Source organism: Salminus brasiliensis, chromosome 4 (genome assembly GCF_030463535.1).
Source record: "Salminus brasiliensis chromosome 4, fSalBra1.hap2, whole genome shotgun sequence".
NCBI classification, from domain to species: Eukaryota; Metazoa; Chordata; class Actinopteri; order Characiformes; family Bryconidae; genus Salminus; species Salminus brasiliensis.
Genome location: NC_132881.1, coordinates 41,305,353 through 41,323,545, shown reverse-complemented (window position 1 = coordinate 41,323,545; position 18,193 = coordinate 41,305,353). Strand labels below are relative to the sequence as shown.

Here is an 18,193-nt window from a genome sequence, read left to right as displayed (position 1 = left end):
TGGCATGTCATTTACTCTGCACAACTCCAAGTGGGGTACCACTGTTATGCTGTTGGGAGTCACTCAATGTCCATTCAAAGTCCATTCTCACCTTTACTACAGCAGCTCTAGAACAACCCACAAAGTTAGTGTTTTTTTCTCAAGATCCAATACTTTTGGGATGAGCTGGGGAGTTGGGGATAAGGTACGGTGGAGATCATCCAACATCCTGACCTCACTAATGCTCTTGTTGCTGAAAGCAATCAAATCCTCACAGCAATCCTCGCTCCAAAATCGTAGTAGAAAAAAAAAATAGTAGAAAGCCTTTTTCTCTGGACAGTAGAGACAGTTACTCCAACAAAAGCAGGGTAATTAACTCCTGTTAATACCCTTGATTTTGGAAGAAACAATGAATAAGCAGGTGTCCCAATACTTTTGTCCACATCTGGACCACAAAAATACATCGGGCATCATATGTGATTTGAGATTTTACACAGAAAAGTCAGAATCCAGTGAACATCATGAAGCAAATGACGTGTGATTGATTATGAATACAGCCTCCAACAGATTTGGAGATTTTACCCACATTGTCCAAACAGTACTCACCACCACATATTACATAGCTTCCAGCATTAAAAATACCCAGGAATCTAGCTGATCCCACACAAACCAAGCCTAATCGCTAAAACACGAGCCCAGCAAGATAATCCAGTCTCATAACATCAAGCTCAAATTGCAGTCAATGTGTAATCACACACATTCCACTCCTTCTCAAAAGCCTGTTTCAACAGCAATTTCCCTTGATGACCAAGATATCATCTAGTCAGAACCACCATATATCAGAAAAATGTTCACTCCGTCTGTTTAGCACCGGGGTGGCTTGGCCCTTCTTTGGGCCTGTGTTGCAGCCAGTATCATGGGGAACATTTCACTGGTAGAGAGAAGACTAGACTCGTTTAATTACCTGTCAATTTATGATCAATGTAAATGAATAATAAGCACATATTTAACACAGGTAAAGCTAAAATACGTTCAGTCTGATGTCCCAGACATCTGTATAAAATGTAGAATAAACTTTATTACACTGTGTGTGGAAATGTGAAGTTTTGCAAAGATCTGGGATTGAAGTTGTTGGTGCAATCTCCAAAATTATTGACATGGAAATTTTATTGTGTGCTAAGCATATTTGGTCCCTGAAACACTGTCATTAAAAAGTTATGAATTCAAAGTAGTGAAATTCTGTTTATTACAGACACAACGTTTGATCGCCATGCTCTGGAAGAATGTATCCCACCCAGTCTTGAGTTTGTGGATCAAAGGATTTCAAGAAGGTCTTCATGTTTGACACATATTTTAGAAAAAGGCACTTAATCTTGACCTAACTCTGATTGACCTGGATGCTCTTTAGCTTAGAGTCTGATTTTGTGAATAAGAATGTATTGGTATCTATATATTTCTGCTGTACTGACTACATTATTTCCCTTTTAAAATTCTATTTAATTCCTTTCTTTATTTCCATTTCCATACAAATGCCTGAAGGTGGCAACAAGATTGTGAATATGTGTCTTGATCTGTATTTATTTCATGTTACAGCCGGCCCGTAGAAGACTGCAACATACTGTATAAAAGGGAAAACCACACAAAAGCAGATACAGATACAATTTACTTTATTGAGGGTTATTAAACAGTTTTAAAAGTCAGATGTCTAGAGGGTTTAAGGATCAACACTCCTGATCCAAGGTAATCTAGGGTCTTCAAGTTCTGCAACAGATACCATAGAAAAGAGAGAGAAAACAGACCCTCCTAGAAATATTAAGATAACCTGGCCAGATGGTCAATAGTACAACAACATAGGAAATATCCTAGAGGCCAAGATCTAACAACACTCCTGGGAGTCTACCCTGGATCTGAGTGAGCACACCACTACTGGTCTCGAGTCCCTTATAAACTAGCAGGTCCCAATTTACCGTAGGTGCATCCCCTAGTCACTGCACCTCCAACACCTATTCGACACACACAGGGTCATAACATTTGTTTTAAAATAGATACTATTTGTCTGGATCAAACAGCATCAACACAAAAGTATGCAGCATTTATACCCTAAATAACAGCTTCACAATCATTGTGATGCTCCACTGACTGTAATAGGGAAAGTAGGGTCTCTATCATTGATACTCCAGACTCAGCACGCCAGATACCACACTATGTAACTCTGAAGAAGCAGGCAGGAAAACGCTGCATAGCCCAGATCATTTTCTCACTTCACATGCTCCTTAAAGTTGGCTCAAAGCTCGAATTCCACTTCTCAACTGTAGACGAAGCCCAGATGTAACCTCAACAGTGCTCATACTGAAAGCTGTGGTAGCACGGCAGATAGCACACTATGTAACTCTGATGAAGCAGGCAGGAAACTGCTGCATAACCCGAGTCATTTTTGTGTAAAATCCTGTATTTTACTCCACCACCTCACCTCACATGCTGCTTTCTCTCAGAGGTCCAGAAACGCATGTGAAAAGCATGTCCATTAAAGCTGACTCAAAGCTCGAATTCCACTTCTCAACTGTAGGGGGAGTCCACAGGCAAGCATAGCATAATGCTGCATAATTTTTGCATAATGCTGCTTTAAATATCTCACTCAAACCACAGAATGAAGAGAAGTTATGATAAGAAGACTTTTATTGCACAGTTCCATCTGCGGGTGTGTTATTGGTATCGCTGAAGATCACTGAGCCTTAACAGTGCTCATACAGAAAGCTGTGGTTGTGATTCTTGAATGAGTGTTTTCTAAACGAGTCACTGCCGGTAAAGAATGAACCTCTGTCTGCCTGACCAGGAAACTGACGACCTGCTCGACAGAACATCACAGGCTTCTCAAAACATCCTCCAGAAACACATTCTTTCTTCCACTCGACTTCTTTCTTACTCACTTTTTCCAGCTAGTTAGGTAATTCTGGGAAGATGATGTCATTTCCACTGTATTCGCTAATGTATTGGTAACGTTACATTTAGTGTATTCTGACAAGATCTGATTGGATGCAATTTGCCTCCAAAGCAAGTGGCTTTTAGGGGCACAGGCACAGTGTTTTTATTGGTCAAATTGCAGTGGCCTGAGTGTTCATTTTCTTGGACGTCACAAATTGATATAGTGAGCAGTTCAGTGAAAGCAACAAACCTTCATTGCTTGTGTCATCTAGGCAGCACTAAAAACAGTACAACTGGAGCAAAGTGAGCTGATAACGAGACAAGCTCAGCAAGTATCAGCAAGCTCAGCACATAACCTGACTGTAACAAGCTGCAGTCCTATTATTACAGCCTCCACCTTTGCATATAACCAACCATGCTATATGGACAAAAATATTGGGACACCTGCTCATTCATTGTTTTTTCTGAAATCAAGGGTATTAAAAAGAGTTGATCCTGCTTTTGTTGGAGGAACTGTCTCTACCATTCAGGAAAGAACGCTTTCAACTAGATTTTGGAGTGAGCACTGCTGTGAAGATTTGATTGCATTCAGCGACAAGACCGTTAGTGAGATCAGGATGTTGGATGATCACCACACCACACCACACCACCACACCTCACCTTCAATTCCTTACCTCATCCCAAAAGTATCATCATAATTCTAGAGAACACAGCTCCGCCGCTCCACAGCTCAATGTTGAGGGGATATACCCCTCTAGCCCGCGCCCGGCATTAGGCATGGTGGGTTCTATTCTTTTGGCAGCACTTCTCTACAAGATTATTAAGTTATGATTTATATTCATTTCTGCTTGTGTAATTTCCTTTTGGCACATGTAGTCACACGTTTCTCACATGATGTGACGTTTCCTTTAAAAACTTCACATGTAATAACAAGTGAAACACATGTGACTTCGCTATAAATGATGATGTAGTTATCAACATGGAGGTTTGGGAGAGCCTTCATACCAGAGAAAAGACAGAAACAGTCAAACTAAATCACAGCACTGGTCTAGATGTTCTCTTTCTGTCCTGTTGTGTTGTGTTCAGATCTTAAAGCAGATTTTACAAAGCATAATTTAACAAATCAGGCCATGCTATAAACAATGTAATGAAACCATATTAAACAATATAAAACAAATTCATGTATAATTGACAGCAATAATTAAGTAATATTTGGATGTGATATTTAGGGCACATACAGTACATGCATACATAAGCACATGTCAGTTTCTCTTACTTTTCTTTTACTTTTTCATTTTTGTAATTTTATCTAAATATTATAGTTTAGACAAGGAGAAGATCTTAGGAGAAGAGTTTAGAAAAAAGGAAGATATTTTTTAAGCTCATATTTATTAATATAACATTTAAGTAATCAAAAAGTACTTGTTTAATGGCAAAAAAAACCTTATTAACAAAACAAACCCAAAAATAATAACTATAATAATAATAATTACTATTATTTTTACTATTCTTTTATTATTAATATTAGTATTGACGTTGTCCTAACAACAAGCAACACAAGCAGCAACAACAAACCCAAACACTAGCATAATCAGAACTTTCAGTGGTATAATCACTATAAAACACTCCTGCTAGTGTACAAGTCATGCTGGACCATGGATATTGGCACTGGAGTGCTGATCTATTTGGCCTTCAACTGGTGCCTACGACCACGTCATACCTGTGCCAAAGATTTATGATGGAGCACAACCGTGAGTGTATTATTATACAGATTACGACAGAACATTAACAACAAGTTGGCTGGATAAATAAAAACCTTTAATACATGGAGAAGCACTGTAAATATTATTAACATTTGATAAATATTGTATAAATACACAATTAAATAATAATTAAGGAATAGATTAATTGTTTGTGTATTTATGCAATATTTATCAAATGTTTGCAATATTTACAGTGCTTCTCAAAGATCTCTTTCACAGATCTTTATTTCCGTCTCATTGTATCTCTCTTCTATTTTGCCTTCTCTCACACTTGGTCTCTTTTTAAAATTTTTAATCATATTTTAAATATTTATCTTGCGCTTGGATTTTTTTTTTTTACTCTTAAAATTAGATACTGCTTTTAATATTGGTTCTGTGTTGTATTTCTAATTTTTATTTATTTATTTTATTTTTTGGTTGTTTGCCCTAAAAGCTGCTTATAAATTATTATTATTATTATTATTATTATTATTATTATTATTATTATATAAACAAATAAACACAAGATATCAAATAATATCAAACAATATTTACAGAAACATATCACAATAATATCAAACAATATTTACAGAAAACGTTTTTTGTTGTGTACCCTAAAAGTTGCCTATTAATTATTATTATTATTATTATAGAATAGGATAAAACAAACAATAAAAAATCGCAATAATATCAAACTATATTTATACAAACTGTTTTTTGTTGTTTACCCTAAAAGCTGCTTATTAATTATTATTATTATTATTATTATTATTATTATTATTATTACTATTACTATTATTATTATAGAATAGGATAAAAAGAAACAATAAAAAATCGCAATAATATCAAACTATATTTATACAAACTGTTTTTTTGTTGTTTACCCTAAAAGCTGCTTATTAATTATTATTATTATTATTATTATTATTATTATTATTATTATTATTACTGTTACTATTATTATTATAGAATAGGATAAAAAGAAACAATAAAAATCACAATAATATCTATATTTATAGAAACTGTTTACCAAAGAAATATATCGCCCCCTACGTCACAACTCCGGGACAACCGGAAGTGCTCACGACATCAACAGCACACGGCAACAATACGGCGCTGTTTCTTCCCCAGCATTACATCCTTTCTCTCCTCGGTCTGTTTTCCTCTTCTCTCTGGTCCCCAAGAACACAGATCTAGCGGGACAGTAGCAGTTCAGCCGCCGTGTGCATCACCTCTGTGGGCGCTATGTCGAACCGTCTCGCCTTCCAGACCCAGCTGGCCTCCATTATGGAGGTTTTGGCGAACGCGGCGGTCGCGGAGATCTGCAAACTGGTGGACGACGATTACGCGGTGATGAGTCTGCAGATGTCCCAGTGCCAGCGCGAAAACAAGGCGCTGAAGAGAAAGCTGCATCTGCTGGAGTTGCGGATGGCCCGCGGGTACGCGGAGAGGAGGATCCGGGAGAGCTCCCTGAACCGCTCCAGTCGAGTGCAAGTGAATGCTAGCCTGCCGGAGAAGTACCGGGACTACAGCAGGGCTCCTGCGGGGGGTGCGTAGCGTATCTGCTGATCTGCATCGATTTACTCCACAGTCGTGTCTGATGACCACCTTCCCAACGTGTCCTGTGTCTTTTAGATATGTTCCCAGGGCGAGATGAGCTGTACGGGAGGCAGCTGAACGAGGATCTGTGGAGAGAGAGGGAGCCTTCTGCTCCAGACGTGGCGATTGATCGTCCAGTGCCTAAGGAGAACGAGACAGTGGCAAGTATTAGTTCAGCCCAACTGGTCATTTCACAGCTTCTTAAACCTGTTCCTGAGGACTCTGTACACTTCCAGATGCCACAACACTGCTGATCCAACACATCCCTTACAAAAAAAAAAAAAAAAAAAAAATCACAGTGTTCACCTGTGATAAATCTAGTGTGTTTTGTCTGTTGTCACATTTATTTATCCCCACATGTGCACTTTTCCTATTTGTATTTTCCATTTGTGATTGTCTCACATGATGTGTAGGTTTGTGGTGTTTCCAATGTCACATGATGTCACATGGGGTCATACATCATTCACATGTGATCGGTTTCATCATTCACATTGTGATTGTTTTGGAAAAGCTACATACAATTATTTTTTTCACATATAAAAAAAAAAAACGGCAGCAAATGTGTCTATCTTTCTATCAATGTAATGTCTGTGCTGATCGGCCATAACATTAGTTTAGTACCAATGATGGGTGCGGTGAAAGGCACTGATTATCTTATTATCTACAGTGGCATCGGTCAAAGAGTGGTATATGCTCTTTAGGCAGCAAGTGAACAGTCACTTCTCGAAGGTGATGTTTGTGTTTAAAGCAGGACAAATGGGCAAGCATAAGTATTTAAACCACTTTGACAAGAGCCAAATTGTGATGACCACATTACTGGGTCAGAACATCTACAAAACAACAAGCAGGTCTTGTAGGTCGTTACCAGAATGTAATGGATAGTGTACACCTAAAGTGATTGAAGAAAGGAACGCTCTGTGAATTGGCTAAAGGTTCATGGATATCTAAGGCTCATTGATGCTCAGGGAAGCCCCACCTCACAACTTGCAAGATAACATCTTGATACCAGATACCACAGAATGCCTTCAGAGGTTATGTGGAGTCCATACCTCAAATGGTCTGATCTGTTGGGGGATATATTCAATATAAGACAGGTGGTGCTGAAGTTATAGCTGTATAGCACCAAATGTGCTGCTAATAGTCCTCAGGAGCAGAGTTAAGAAGCCCTGTTAAAAACAATAACACCATTCATCTCCTGTTGAACCTCCCGGGTACAAACTTCCTGTCTCCTCCTCCCAAAGGCTGTAGATGCTGGTATGACTGGACCAGAAGCTGTGCTGGTGAAGGCTGAGACAACTGAGGAAGGCCACAAGCAACAGGAGCTGTTCATCCGAGAAGATGGTGAGTGCATGTGTGAAAGTGGGGAGGGTGCTTGAAGGCAGAACTGCTCATCTTAACAGCCCTTCTGATTATTGTAGCCAACTGTGCCTAGCTCATGCCTATCTCCCCTCCCTTTTCTCAGGAGTGGCAGAAGCTGTGTCTGAGGGTGGGGAGACAGGCTACGGAGCTGCTCAGCTGGAAAAAGCAGATGGTCACCACTCCAGGACACGCCGGCAGGCTTTGGAGGTCAGTGGATCCGAAAAAGTGCTTAAATCTGAACCACAGTTTGAGAACGCTGAGCGGTTATCCCAAGAGCCCTTGGGACAAGAGTCAGAGGCAGGATTTGGTGTAAGTGGGGAGTGCGGCCCTTTGGGGGAGCTTTTTGTGCAAGGGTGTGACAATGCGGACCCACAGCATCCAGCTTGCTCGTACATGATGACTGGCAGTACAACGGAGAGCCAGTCTGAGCATCCCCCACAGAAATCCGAAATCATAGAGGTTGAGTCTGCGGAAGAAGGTGATGAGCCCTCTGTCTGGGACAGCAGTGATTTACCTGGAAGACACCACACCTTGCAACGATATGGTAATGACGGCACAGTCGAACATTTTAACAATGTCAGCTTGCCCACATCCAGTCAATCGCAGTTGACCGGTGACTTTCCAGCAGTGGCGTCAACTTCTTCAGTTGTACAAGGCATGGAAAACTGGCAGCATGCCAAAGCCATCAGTCTATACCAACCAAGGACTGGGTGGCCAAGGAACGAAAGAGTCCCGCACGAGAAACTCTTTAGCTGCAAGTACTGCGGGAAAGCTTTTAACCGTCCTAAGAAGGTAGAGATCCACCAACGAATCCATACAGGTGAGAAACCATTCAGGTGTATGACGTGTGGGAAGTTCTTCGCGGAGGCCGGAAACCTGAAGAAACACCAGAAGGTCCATACTGGGGAGCGGCCATATAGCTGCACCCACTGCGGCAAGACGTTCGCCTGGATTAGGAACCTCAAAACCCACCAGCAGAAGTACCACCCAGATGTGTTGATAGCAGAGGAATTACTGTCCCTAGGGGCAGTCAAAAACTGACCCAGTTCTTCTCAAAGTGAATGGGTGGACATGTAAATGGACCCGGTGTGCATGTAGCTAAAGGATTTTATAGTATACTGTAAGAAACAGACGTTTGAGTTCTGTTTTGTGCACTGCTTGGCGTCAGTGGACTTGCACATGGATTTACTTGATCTAACCTGAAATGTGGAAAGACATTTGGAACCATAATCACTGTCATGCCAAAGTAGTTCTTTTTCATTGGCAGCTGTGTGGAATTGTATGACTCAAGACAATAAACATTGACTTATCAGTGCCTTTGTTTGCTCTTTTGAGAGAAAAAATTGTTCTCTGTTAGTTAGTGAAATATCTGGCTCTTCGAACATTTAGTATAGAGATTTTTTGTCTTCTTTACCAGCACTTTACCAGTTTGACCAGTCTGTAAGTATTTCACAAAATGGGAGATGATCTCGGTTGCCTATATAACTTCAGCTGAGTTCAAGACTAGGAGAAGAGGTAAGGGATGAGTGTTCACTGGAGATTACCTTGCTGTCCAGCTGAGAAATCCTGCTTTGTGAAATACCTCTTAGTCAAAGTAAACGTACATAGTCTTTAGTCACAAAGTGCTAAAACAGGCACTTGCTTTCATTCATGCCCATTAAAAAGCCTTGCCTGTATAAGTGCCCGAGCGGAGATTGCACAGGTTTCTACAAGTTTGTTTTGCACAGACTGGATTAAGTGCTATGATTATGATGACTGTCTGCTTAAATATGGAGCATACAAGCTTTGGGCCCAGAGATAATTACATATAAAAAAGTGCTTGTGTAAAAACAAAGGGATTTACAGTTGCTGAGCTGTACTTAAACATATATGTGTACTTGAATGCAGAAAGAAAAGGCAGTGTGGCCAAAGCCACATTAATCTACTTGAGGTAAAATAATGCATTTTAAAAATATAACAAACTCTGATAAAAATATAAAGAACTCTAAGAAACCATATATGCAAAAATCAGAGGTAATACACAATCCGCTGCAGTCTAAACATTTTAAGCATGTTGTGTTTTATTGCCTTTTTAAATGATATAATTAAGAATTACAAAGCTGTTTCTAACATGTTAATATACCTTTTGACAAGTAACCATTAATACAGTGCAGTCCTGTATTAATTTATTGAAATTTTAACTATTTGGACTCAAGCCAAACTATTTATCGCACATCTGCATATTACTATAGCACGCTATAGTTTATAGTGATTTACATAAAATGTACAATATTAAGTGTTCAGCACCTCCAGACCTCCATACTGTAAAAAGTGAAACAGGCAGTTGGTATGGACTGTTTTGAGGTTTTTAAACATATAGCTTCTATTCTTCTAACCTGATCATTTTTGCCTTCCTTGGTTTCCCTCAGAGTATTGCTTTGGGTTGAATGAAACCACCTTAATTGCTTGTTATGAAATGAAGTCATGTTTGGGTAGAACTGACAAAACATTTTCCCAGTAGATAGTAATGTAATACTCTGGTCTGGTCTCTGTCTGTCCTACAGCTTCAGAAGACTGAAGATGAAGAGCCAGATGTGCTGTTCATCAAAGAGGAGCATACAGAGCAGGAAAGAAGAGACAGCCAGACACATGGAGGCATGAGCGTGCAAGATGGTGAGTCGAGGTGGGAGGGGGAAGGAGAAAAAAGGTAGAGATCTGTAGTATATGAGACTATGCTTATATTCAGTAGCCTAAAGCAGGGGTTGGATTCCCTTTTCTCTAGAGGTCTAGTTGTGCTTTTGTGAAATATAATATTTTCTCTTAGAACAGTATTCATAAACCTGAGGAGGATTGGCCTCTGATGGAGGAGAAAAACAAAAGCACAAAGGCAGGAAAAGGTGAACAGTGTACAGTAAACAGGATGGTGTTAAGTTGAGATTTGAGAGATGAAAGGGTACAAAGGCATGGAGAGACTGCAGCAGAAAGCTTCAGGTTTTGGGTAAAAAACCTGGGTGTGATGTAGGTTAACTTCCTTCAGTGCTGATATCTAAATATACAGGTAAATAGAGCAGTATCGCTGAAGCTAATCCTCATATCGTCTTCAAGTTACGTTTATCAGTTGCACGTTATGCTATGACTTCACTGACTAGTCACATTGATGAGCCCTATTCAGGTGGGATTTAGTATACATGGGATTTTCCAAGCAGATGTTGCCTCACGTTGGGAGGGAAAAAGGTTTTTGGCCACTGCTGTGTGACACATTTAGTCTCTAAAATCTCTAAGTGCTCTAGGATATTAGTCAGTAGATATTAAACTTAGCAAAAACCAAACTTTCTGAATCAACAAATTGTCGTTGAAGGCTTTGACCTCCAGTGCAGTTACATCTACATTATCCCTTTGTTATTTATTACACACAGTAGATTACATTAGAGTTTAATTACTTTAAAAAAAACATACATTTAGTCTAAAGTCTAAACCTGCCATCATCACATACTGTTCAGGGAAAACTGGAAATTCTGGGTGCAGCATAATTCATCTTGAAAATTGCATACACAACTGATTCAGAGGTATTGGTAATCGGTAAAGAGCCCATATCTCTCACCATATTTCCTTTATAAGTGCCAACAGTTATTTCCCACATTTCTTACATGAATATTTTGTAACATACTATGTCTGACTCTTATTTCCAAAATCAGGGAAACTTGCACATAATATTGACCCTAAAAAATGAGCACTATATAAATGTAATATGTTAATGCATAGGTTAATGAATTATTATTCAGGTGAATATAATTTAAAATTGTCCTGTCTGCTTTTCAGGATTTGTGGAGTCCAGCACTGATATTTGTGGAAGCAGAGTATCTTCCTCACCTGCGCAAATCACAATAGCCCTGGGAGCTGAGGAGGTTAGTTTGGATGCTACATAGGAAACTGTTGGCTTCTGCACTGCCAAGCATCATCAATAGACAGATGATATCCAATTCATGTTTCTGCTATTTTATTAACTAATGCATATCAAACCAAAAATACCTACACTGCTATTGTGTCCTTTCCAGTCTGAAGAATTGGACTCATCACTTATGAAGGAACCTCCAGCAGAACAGGAAAAGAAGACCAATCAGTCTGCAGGAGTGCAGATTACCATACAGAGTGAGTGAGACAGCTGTAGTGATCAGGGACAATAAACAGTTTACAGCAGACTCTAAAAAAACACCAGTTTATAGCTGGGTTGAACAGTTTAGGGAAAATCTAATTAGCATGATTGATCATTGATGCATTGTGATCATTGTGATCAACCACAACATGATTTGTTTCTGATGCATGCTTCTTTAGTTTACAACAGGAGATGCTAAGGTAATGTTGCTAACAAACACTAATGTTGGACTGTTGCACCAATCTCATCACAGTAAACACATACTGTTATCAGCCTAGACATCGACTGAGTCACATGGCTGGAAAACCTCACAAGTCCCACAGGCACACACACAGTCCACAATGTCCAGGTCAATGTGATAAGTGTCTTTATTTCTACATTGTGCCGCACACCACAAAGCCAAAAGATAAAACCCCCAATCCAGCTCCAAGTTCTTTGGTCCATTTAAGGCATTTAGCAGAAGCTCTTATCCAGAGCAGCTTACAAAAGTGCTTTCCTGTTTACTCAGGGATAAAAAACAGCTAATTTGTAAAGGCTGGGATCCACTAAAGAGGGAGACCACTAAATACAAAAGCCAGTATGGAGACCACAATACTCGACACTACCTTTCACCAAAGAGGTGTGTCTTCAGTCGCCGTTTGAAGACAGCGAGCGACTCTGCATTTTGGACACCCAGGGGAAGTTCGCCTGGGTGCGTCTCTTGTCCAGGCAGCTCCTCCCTAATCAGTTGCATCTGACTGTGATGAGGTGAGGGCTCCTAACACCAGCTGGTGGGAAAAACACATTGGCTGTGGCTCTTAATCTTAATTTCTTTGCTTGAAATCTGTAGAAAGTAAAGTCCACTATTTTATTATTAGTAGCAGCAGCATTAGTATTTAGTAAAACAGCATGGGTAGATTTTATTTATACATTTAAGCTAAGATTAAAACAGTTCATCAGTATGGCTGCCTACCATTCAGCACTGCAGAACAATGTATTGTTTGCTTTTATAAACTAAAGTAAACCATGCTTTGTTCTAAACCACATTTGTTTGTCTACAGGAAGCAAATACGAATACGGATGCATTTTGAGCAGGTTAAGGGACTTTTTGGATTCACTTGTATTCACTGAAATGAGATTGGTGACTGTTGGTCTACTGTTCTAAATCAAAGAAGCAGACTTAAGATACTAAACGTGTCTTGGTGGATCGAAAGCTCAAAATCATGTTCATTAGGTTTTTCACTGAACTATTCCTGGATATGTTAGGCAGTTTAGCTGTAACATAATTATGGATATTGATAGGCCTGTCACGATAATTACATTTCCAACATTTCTTACAATATATGGATGTGGCCTCAATAATTTTTGCTGACCTCCGTATTGCCTATTGTCTTTACTTGCTATTTTTTGTGATCGTCACCAATATTTTAGCCAGTTGCAGTATGACTAATGCATCATTAAATGCGCCTCCATACACACAGAGAGGTGAATATGCATTTTGTTTTATGCTGCAAGCTTCTGACAGGCAGTACAAAATTACAAAACAAACAAACATCAACCAAACTATTATTAATTAAAAGGTCATTGCTTTTTACAAGGGTGTTAATTGCATTATTATGCTATTATATTATCATTATTTGCAGTGGCAAAAAAAAATGTGTCTTTTAAAGGTGTGTTAGATTTTAATCCTGTTTTGCTTTGTGTTCATACTGACATATTGGCAATGAAGGCAAAAGGAAAAAAGGTGACATGATGCACATATGACAGAAGATCTGCATGCAGAGGTCTGCAAAATGCATACGTGTCCACGGGTCCTGAATAATCTACTGGGGGGGATTGATTCTAACCTTGAACCTTAAACCTGCCATATTAAACCATGTTGTCTTGATATCTGTATGAAACCACATTTTTAATTATGTGCACATGATCATTTGTTTATGGGACAACAAACCTTAAAGCTGTCAAATTTGTCAAATGTTACAGTGGCTGCACCCAACAAATGAATGCTTTTCTGAAGGCTAATTTTCAAAAACTGTAGTAGTGTGGTAGTGTGGTTTGGGACACAGCCCTGCTAGACTAGAGCATCAGAGAAAATAAGTGAAAACACAGAAATGTGGGCAGGTCTGCACAGAGAGCATTGCCCATGATGAAACGGGCAGATGTGGATGGCGTGACGTTGGTGGCGCAAGCGGACAGGGTTGCTGACGAGTATAAAAACACCCTAAATTATCATTATATCATTTATTTCAGTAATGTCTTGGACAATGTTTATTGTGACAGGCCTAATGATAAAAAACTGCCCTTTATAAAAATCCCAGCAACACTGCTGAGCCTGATGCACTCATACTAGTGAAACACACCATCATGACTATACAATGCTGCAATCACCCAAATAATAGCAGCTGTGACCCCATGTTAGCCCTTGGGGGGGCTGATAATGGATGGGCTAGAGCCACTAATGTAGAAGAATATGGAAGGCATTCACTCACTCACTCCACAGCTATTTAAAGGATGTTTCCGGTTTGAAGATGGACATAATTAAAGATGCCTTCTTTCTGATTTCCAGATGTGGTAGGTGCTCAGACTTCTGCTTCTCTACATTCTCGTGATCCTGTTCTCCCACACAGAGGTGGACCAGCAGCAGCAGCAGCACAGATAGGAGTGAAAGTCTGGGATCTCCCCAGCACTGAGTCACAGCTCCAGGGTGGAGGGGAGAGCATCTCCAACCCACTTTCCAGCCAGAGCACCCAGCGAAGAAAAATGCCGATGTCTGTTGATGTCCTGGGGGCGAATAACACCCTGTATGAGAGACCCGCAGAGGTGGAGGCTCTGTTTACACGGTGGACTGCAAATAATTCCTCCCCCAGCCAGCCGTCTTGTTCTTACGTTGTGGACGAGGACCAAGACCAGGACTGTGTGCTGGTCCAGCCGGGAGCTCTGTCAGTCCGGGGCATTCAGGAAGGCATGGATGGAGTGTCCTCTAACAGACTTCAGGACACCAGAGGGCCTCTTGGAGTAGAAGCGGAGTGGACCTCAGCTGCCATTTCACAGCAAACTCAGCAGTTGAGTCACTACAGCAGGACAGAGGGGGTTCGGTTAGAGGCATCGAATAGAGCAAATGTCTCTCAGTCTATCCCGAAGGTCACCATGAACTCTCAAATGCTGACGAACTTTACCCAGCCTGGGTTTACTCTCGCTGGAATACAGTTTCCCAAGCGCATGGAGAAGGGTAAGCGGAAGAGCTACATCTGTAAGTACTGCGGGAAGGCTTTCACCGGGCTGTCTAATGTGGAGGCTCACCAGCGGGTCCACACTGGAGAGAAGCCTTTTAAGTGCGAGACCTGTGGGAAGCTCTTCGCAGAGGCTGGGAACCTGAAGAAGCACCAGAGGGTTCACACAGGAGAGAAACCGTTTACGTGTACCCGCTGTGGGAAACGCTTTGCTTGGATTTGCAACCTCAGGACTCATCAGCAGTCGGCCTCCTGCGGAGGGGTTTGAAGTAGTTCGTAGTTTTTTTTTTTTGTTTTTTTGTTTTTTTTACGTGTTCGACTGAAATCTTTGTTGTTGGTAGGAATTACAAGAAAAGCAAGAGGTAGAGGAAAGTCTTGCTGATAGAAAATGGCTGTGTTTGACCAGAGTTTTGCTGTTTTTATCGTTACATGGTGCTTCTCTAAATCTTAAGTTGGTGCCTTATATTTTAATGACCCCTACCTTTGAGTAATGCTGTCAGACAAGGAACAACCCTTCCACAACTCTACTGTTTACCTCATTGACCGCTCCACTGGCCCTGAACTTCAGCTGTGAACTTCTCAGAAATAACTCTTCCGTTCTACCTCCTGACCTTTTTTGTAGACAAAAACGAAGCAATATATGAAAGAATAGTCACAAGCAGTGACCGCAGTGTTGCAGGCAATCTTCTCACAGTACTATAAACGTGGACAGCAGTGTTAAACTATCTGCAAATGTACATTTTCTCAGAGTAAAGAGTGGGAAAACGATTAATCCAGTTCTGGTTTGTGTTTTGTTTTATGTATTTCATACTTTGACCTGCATCTTTAGGAAAATGTCATTTTTTGCATTTCTATTGGTCAGCATGGTCGCTGGGATTGTCTGACCGCAGATCTGAAGGAGGATTCAACAAATCAAAAAAGGCATATCAGTAGAAGGTGAGGTTTTATCACTTGTTTAATCAAATTATCAAAAAATATGAATAGATTTTTTGTATATTGAATCTAAACTTTAGGTGCATACTGTTAGATGTTCACCCAGGGGAGAACTATACCAAAAGTAATCTCTTTAGACCAGTAAGACACGTTCTGAGTCATTTTGCCCTATTGTGGGAAGTGCAGTGGCAGGACAGGGCTGTGTTTTTCTGGGGACACTAACATGATGAAACGGGTGTTTCTAACGATGACCGCCAGGGGTCAGTAGTATGTGAAAAGGTCATCTGCACATTTCTACTCCTTTTGAGCCATGTGGTAGAGCCAGCTCTCACAGCCCGGCTAGCTCAGTCGGTAGAGCATGAGACTCTTAATCTCAGGGTCGTGGGTTCGAGCCCCACGTTGGGCGCACAATGTTTTTATCGTCTCCATATTAAACATTAGTCTGCTTAACCATTAATTACACGTTTTATTAATTATTCTGAAAATGAGTCTAAAATCAATCTTGTAAAAACCTATTAATGTTATAATCGCAGACTTTCATGATGTATTTATGTATTTTTACATTTTATTTTTATTCAGCAGAGCAATGTTTTAAGACACTCTTGCTCCATCGAGTCGAAGTGCAGTTTAAAGTAAGCGCACATTGTAAACACTTGCATTTCGCTGATACCCAGCAGGTGGCGTAATACGAATGTCTACAATGTTACAATGTTTTTTCCATCTAATTTAATGAGCTGAAAAAGGTTCCACGATGTGTGTGATGTTATTTCAGACTATTTGCGCAAGACTGGAATGATGTGGGATGGGGTGGAAAAACAGTTAGCAGAGGATGGTTTCGATCCATCGACCTCTGGGTTATGGGCCCAGCACGCTTCCGCTGCGCCACTCTGCTGTCGGCTGATGAAAGGAGACGGGGCGGTATTAGAAGCTGTCATGCAGCGAATTTGCGTCACATGTTTTTAACTAGTAATTAGATATTTGCAATATAATTGGTGTTTAGACTATATTTAGCCTGTGAATCGTTTAGCTAATAGGCGTGTTCCATCTTTATATAGTAATAATTTGTTTACACAAAGCCCGGTTGTAGCTTTAAATAGTGACCTTGTGCTTACGATTCCCAAAACTCGTGAGCACATGTGAGCGGTAGTGCTAGCTATTAACTAGCTCTGTGGAAACACAGTGCCGTAAAACGAAGACGTGAACGTTGAATAAACGTGTATAAAAAAAACGCTTGTTCCCTGACCGGGAATCGAACCCGGGCCGCGGCGGTGAGAGCGCCGAATCCTAACCACTAGACCACCAGGGAGCGATGTACAGCCCGTCCACTCCGCTGTACTTATGTGTACCATACATTGTACGTACTAATATATCTAACGTTGGTTTATAGTTGCTTAAAGTTGCTTTAATGGTATTTAATGGCTATTTTAAATCTTTAGGCTGCTCTAATCCACAGGTCAAGAACAAAACTCACTTAACTGTAAATCATCGGACTTAATTTCCTTCCAAATTAACCTTAGTGAACGCATTTGAGGAAAGTTCAGCTAAGAAGTAGCTAGCTAGCTAACAAATTACCTTTATTTTTATGCTGGTTTAGCTGAATGTACCCAGCACACTCAGGTGTTGACCTAACACGGGTAAACTGACCGTGTACTTCACGGAGAAGCTGCCACGTACGACACCCACATGCTAAAGCTAAGCCTACTTTGCCAAACACAGCTATCTTTTATATTTTATAGACAGACTGTAGTTAAATTGGTGCTAAACCCTAGACGATGCGTGCTACCCTCGATCTTCTACCCCTAAACGCTGCTGAGATGCGAGGCGATGTGCAGGGTCAGGTCACAGTCTACAGAGGGCACCCTCCTGTTCATAAGGGTGAGCTTTCTTCTTCTCAAACTTACTCCAACCTACTCACTTAGACCACAGCTGCTGTGTGGTCTGGTCCTCACTCTCTTCTCAAAGCTTTGGACGTACTACAGTTCTACATCAGAGGATCAAATACCACAGCTGAGGCTGTTTGTGACGCAACAATGGAGACTTATGAAGTCACAATAGTGACCGGGATTTCAGAGCAGCGCGAGCTAAAAGGGGCCTGTAGTTGTTTGGTATTTGTGCAGTAGAATAACACTTATTTGTGCTAATGTCAGTTTACGTTCATTAGTATTCACATGTGCATTCAATAATAGCAAATATCTGGTACTGTTGGGCTAAGAGGAAATTTAAAATTTACATTTCAATTATTCCAGATATTATTACAACATATTAATTAGTAAATAACTGAAAACAGGATTTCTGCATAAAAAAATGAGATCATAGAA

At 40.4% G+C, this 18,193-nt stretch overlaps 1 protein-coding gene and 2 non-coding genes across 3 annotated transcripts; 2 read left to right on the top strand and 1 right to left on the bottom strand.

Annotated features, from left to right (window-relative positions):
• The first annotated feature begins 5,720 nt into the window (after positions 1 to 5,720).
• LOC140554316 (uncharacterized) lies at positions 5,721 to 15,698 on the top strand. The gene is made up of 8 exons (XM_072677200.1): positions 5,721 to 6,192; positions 6,279 to 6,403; positions 7,484 to 7,583; positions 7,705 to 8,630; positions 10,145 to 10,253; positions 11,400 to 11,485; positions 11,636 to 11,729; positions 14,279 to 15,698. Exons 1-8 carry the CDS (start codon positions 5,889 to 5,891, stop codon positions 15,208 to 15,210), a joined length of 2,676 nt encoding a protein of 891 aa, XP_072533301.1. The 5' UTR covers positions 5,721 to 5,888; the 3' UTR covers positions 15,211 to 15,698.
• Positions 15,699 to 16,208: 510 nt separating this feature from the next.
• On the top strand, positions 16,209 to 16,281 carry trnak-cuu (transfer RNA lysine (anticodon CUU)). The gene has a single exon. It is a non-coding gene; the product is annotated as a tRNA-Lys (tRNA).
• An 828-nt stretch (positions 16,282 to 17,109) lies between these two features.
• Positions 17,110 to 17,181, bottom strand: trnae-cuc (transfer RNA glutamic acid (anticodon CUC)). The gene has a single exon. It is a non-coding gene; the product is annotated as a tRNA-Glu (tRNA).
• Positions 17,182 to 18,193: the final 1,012 nt, after the last annotated feature.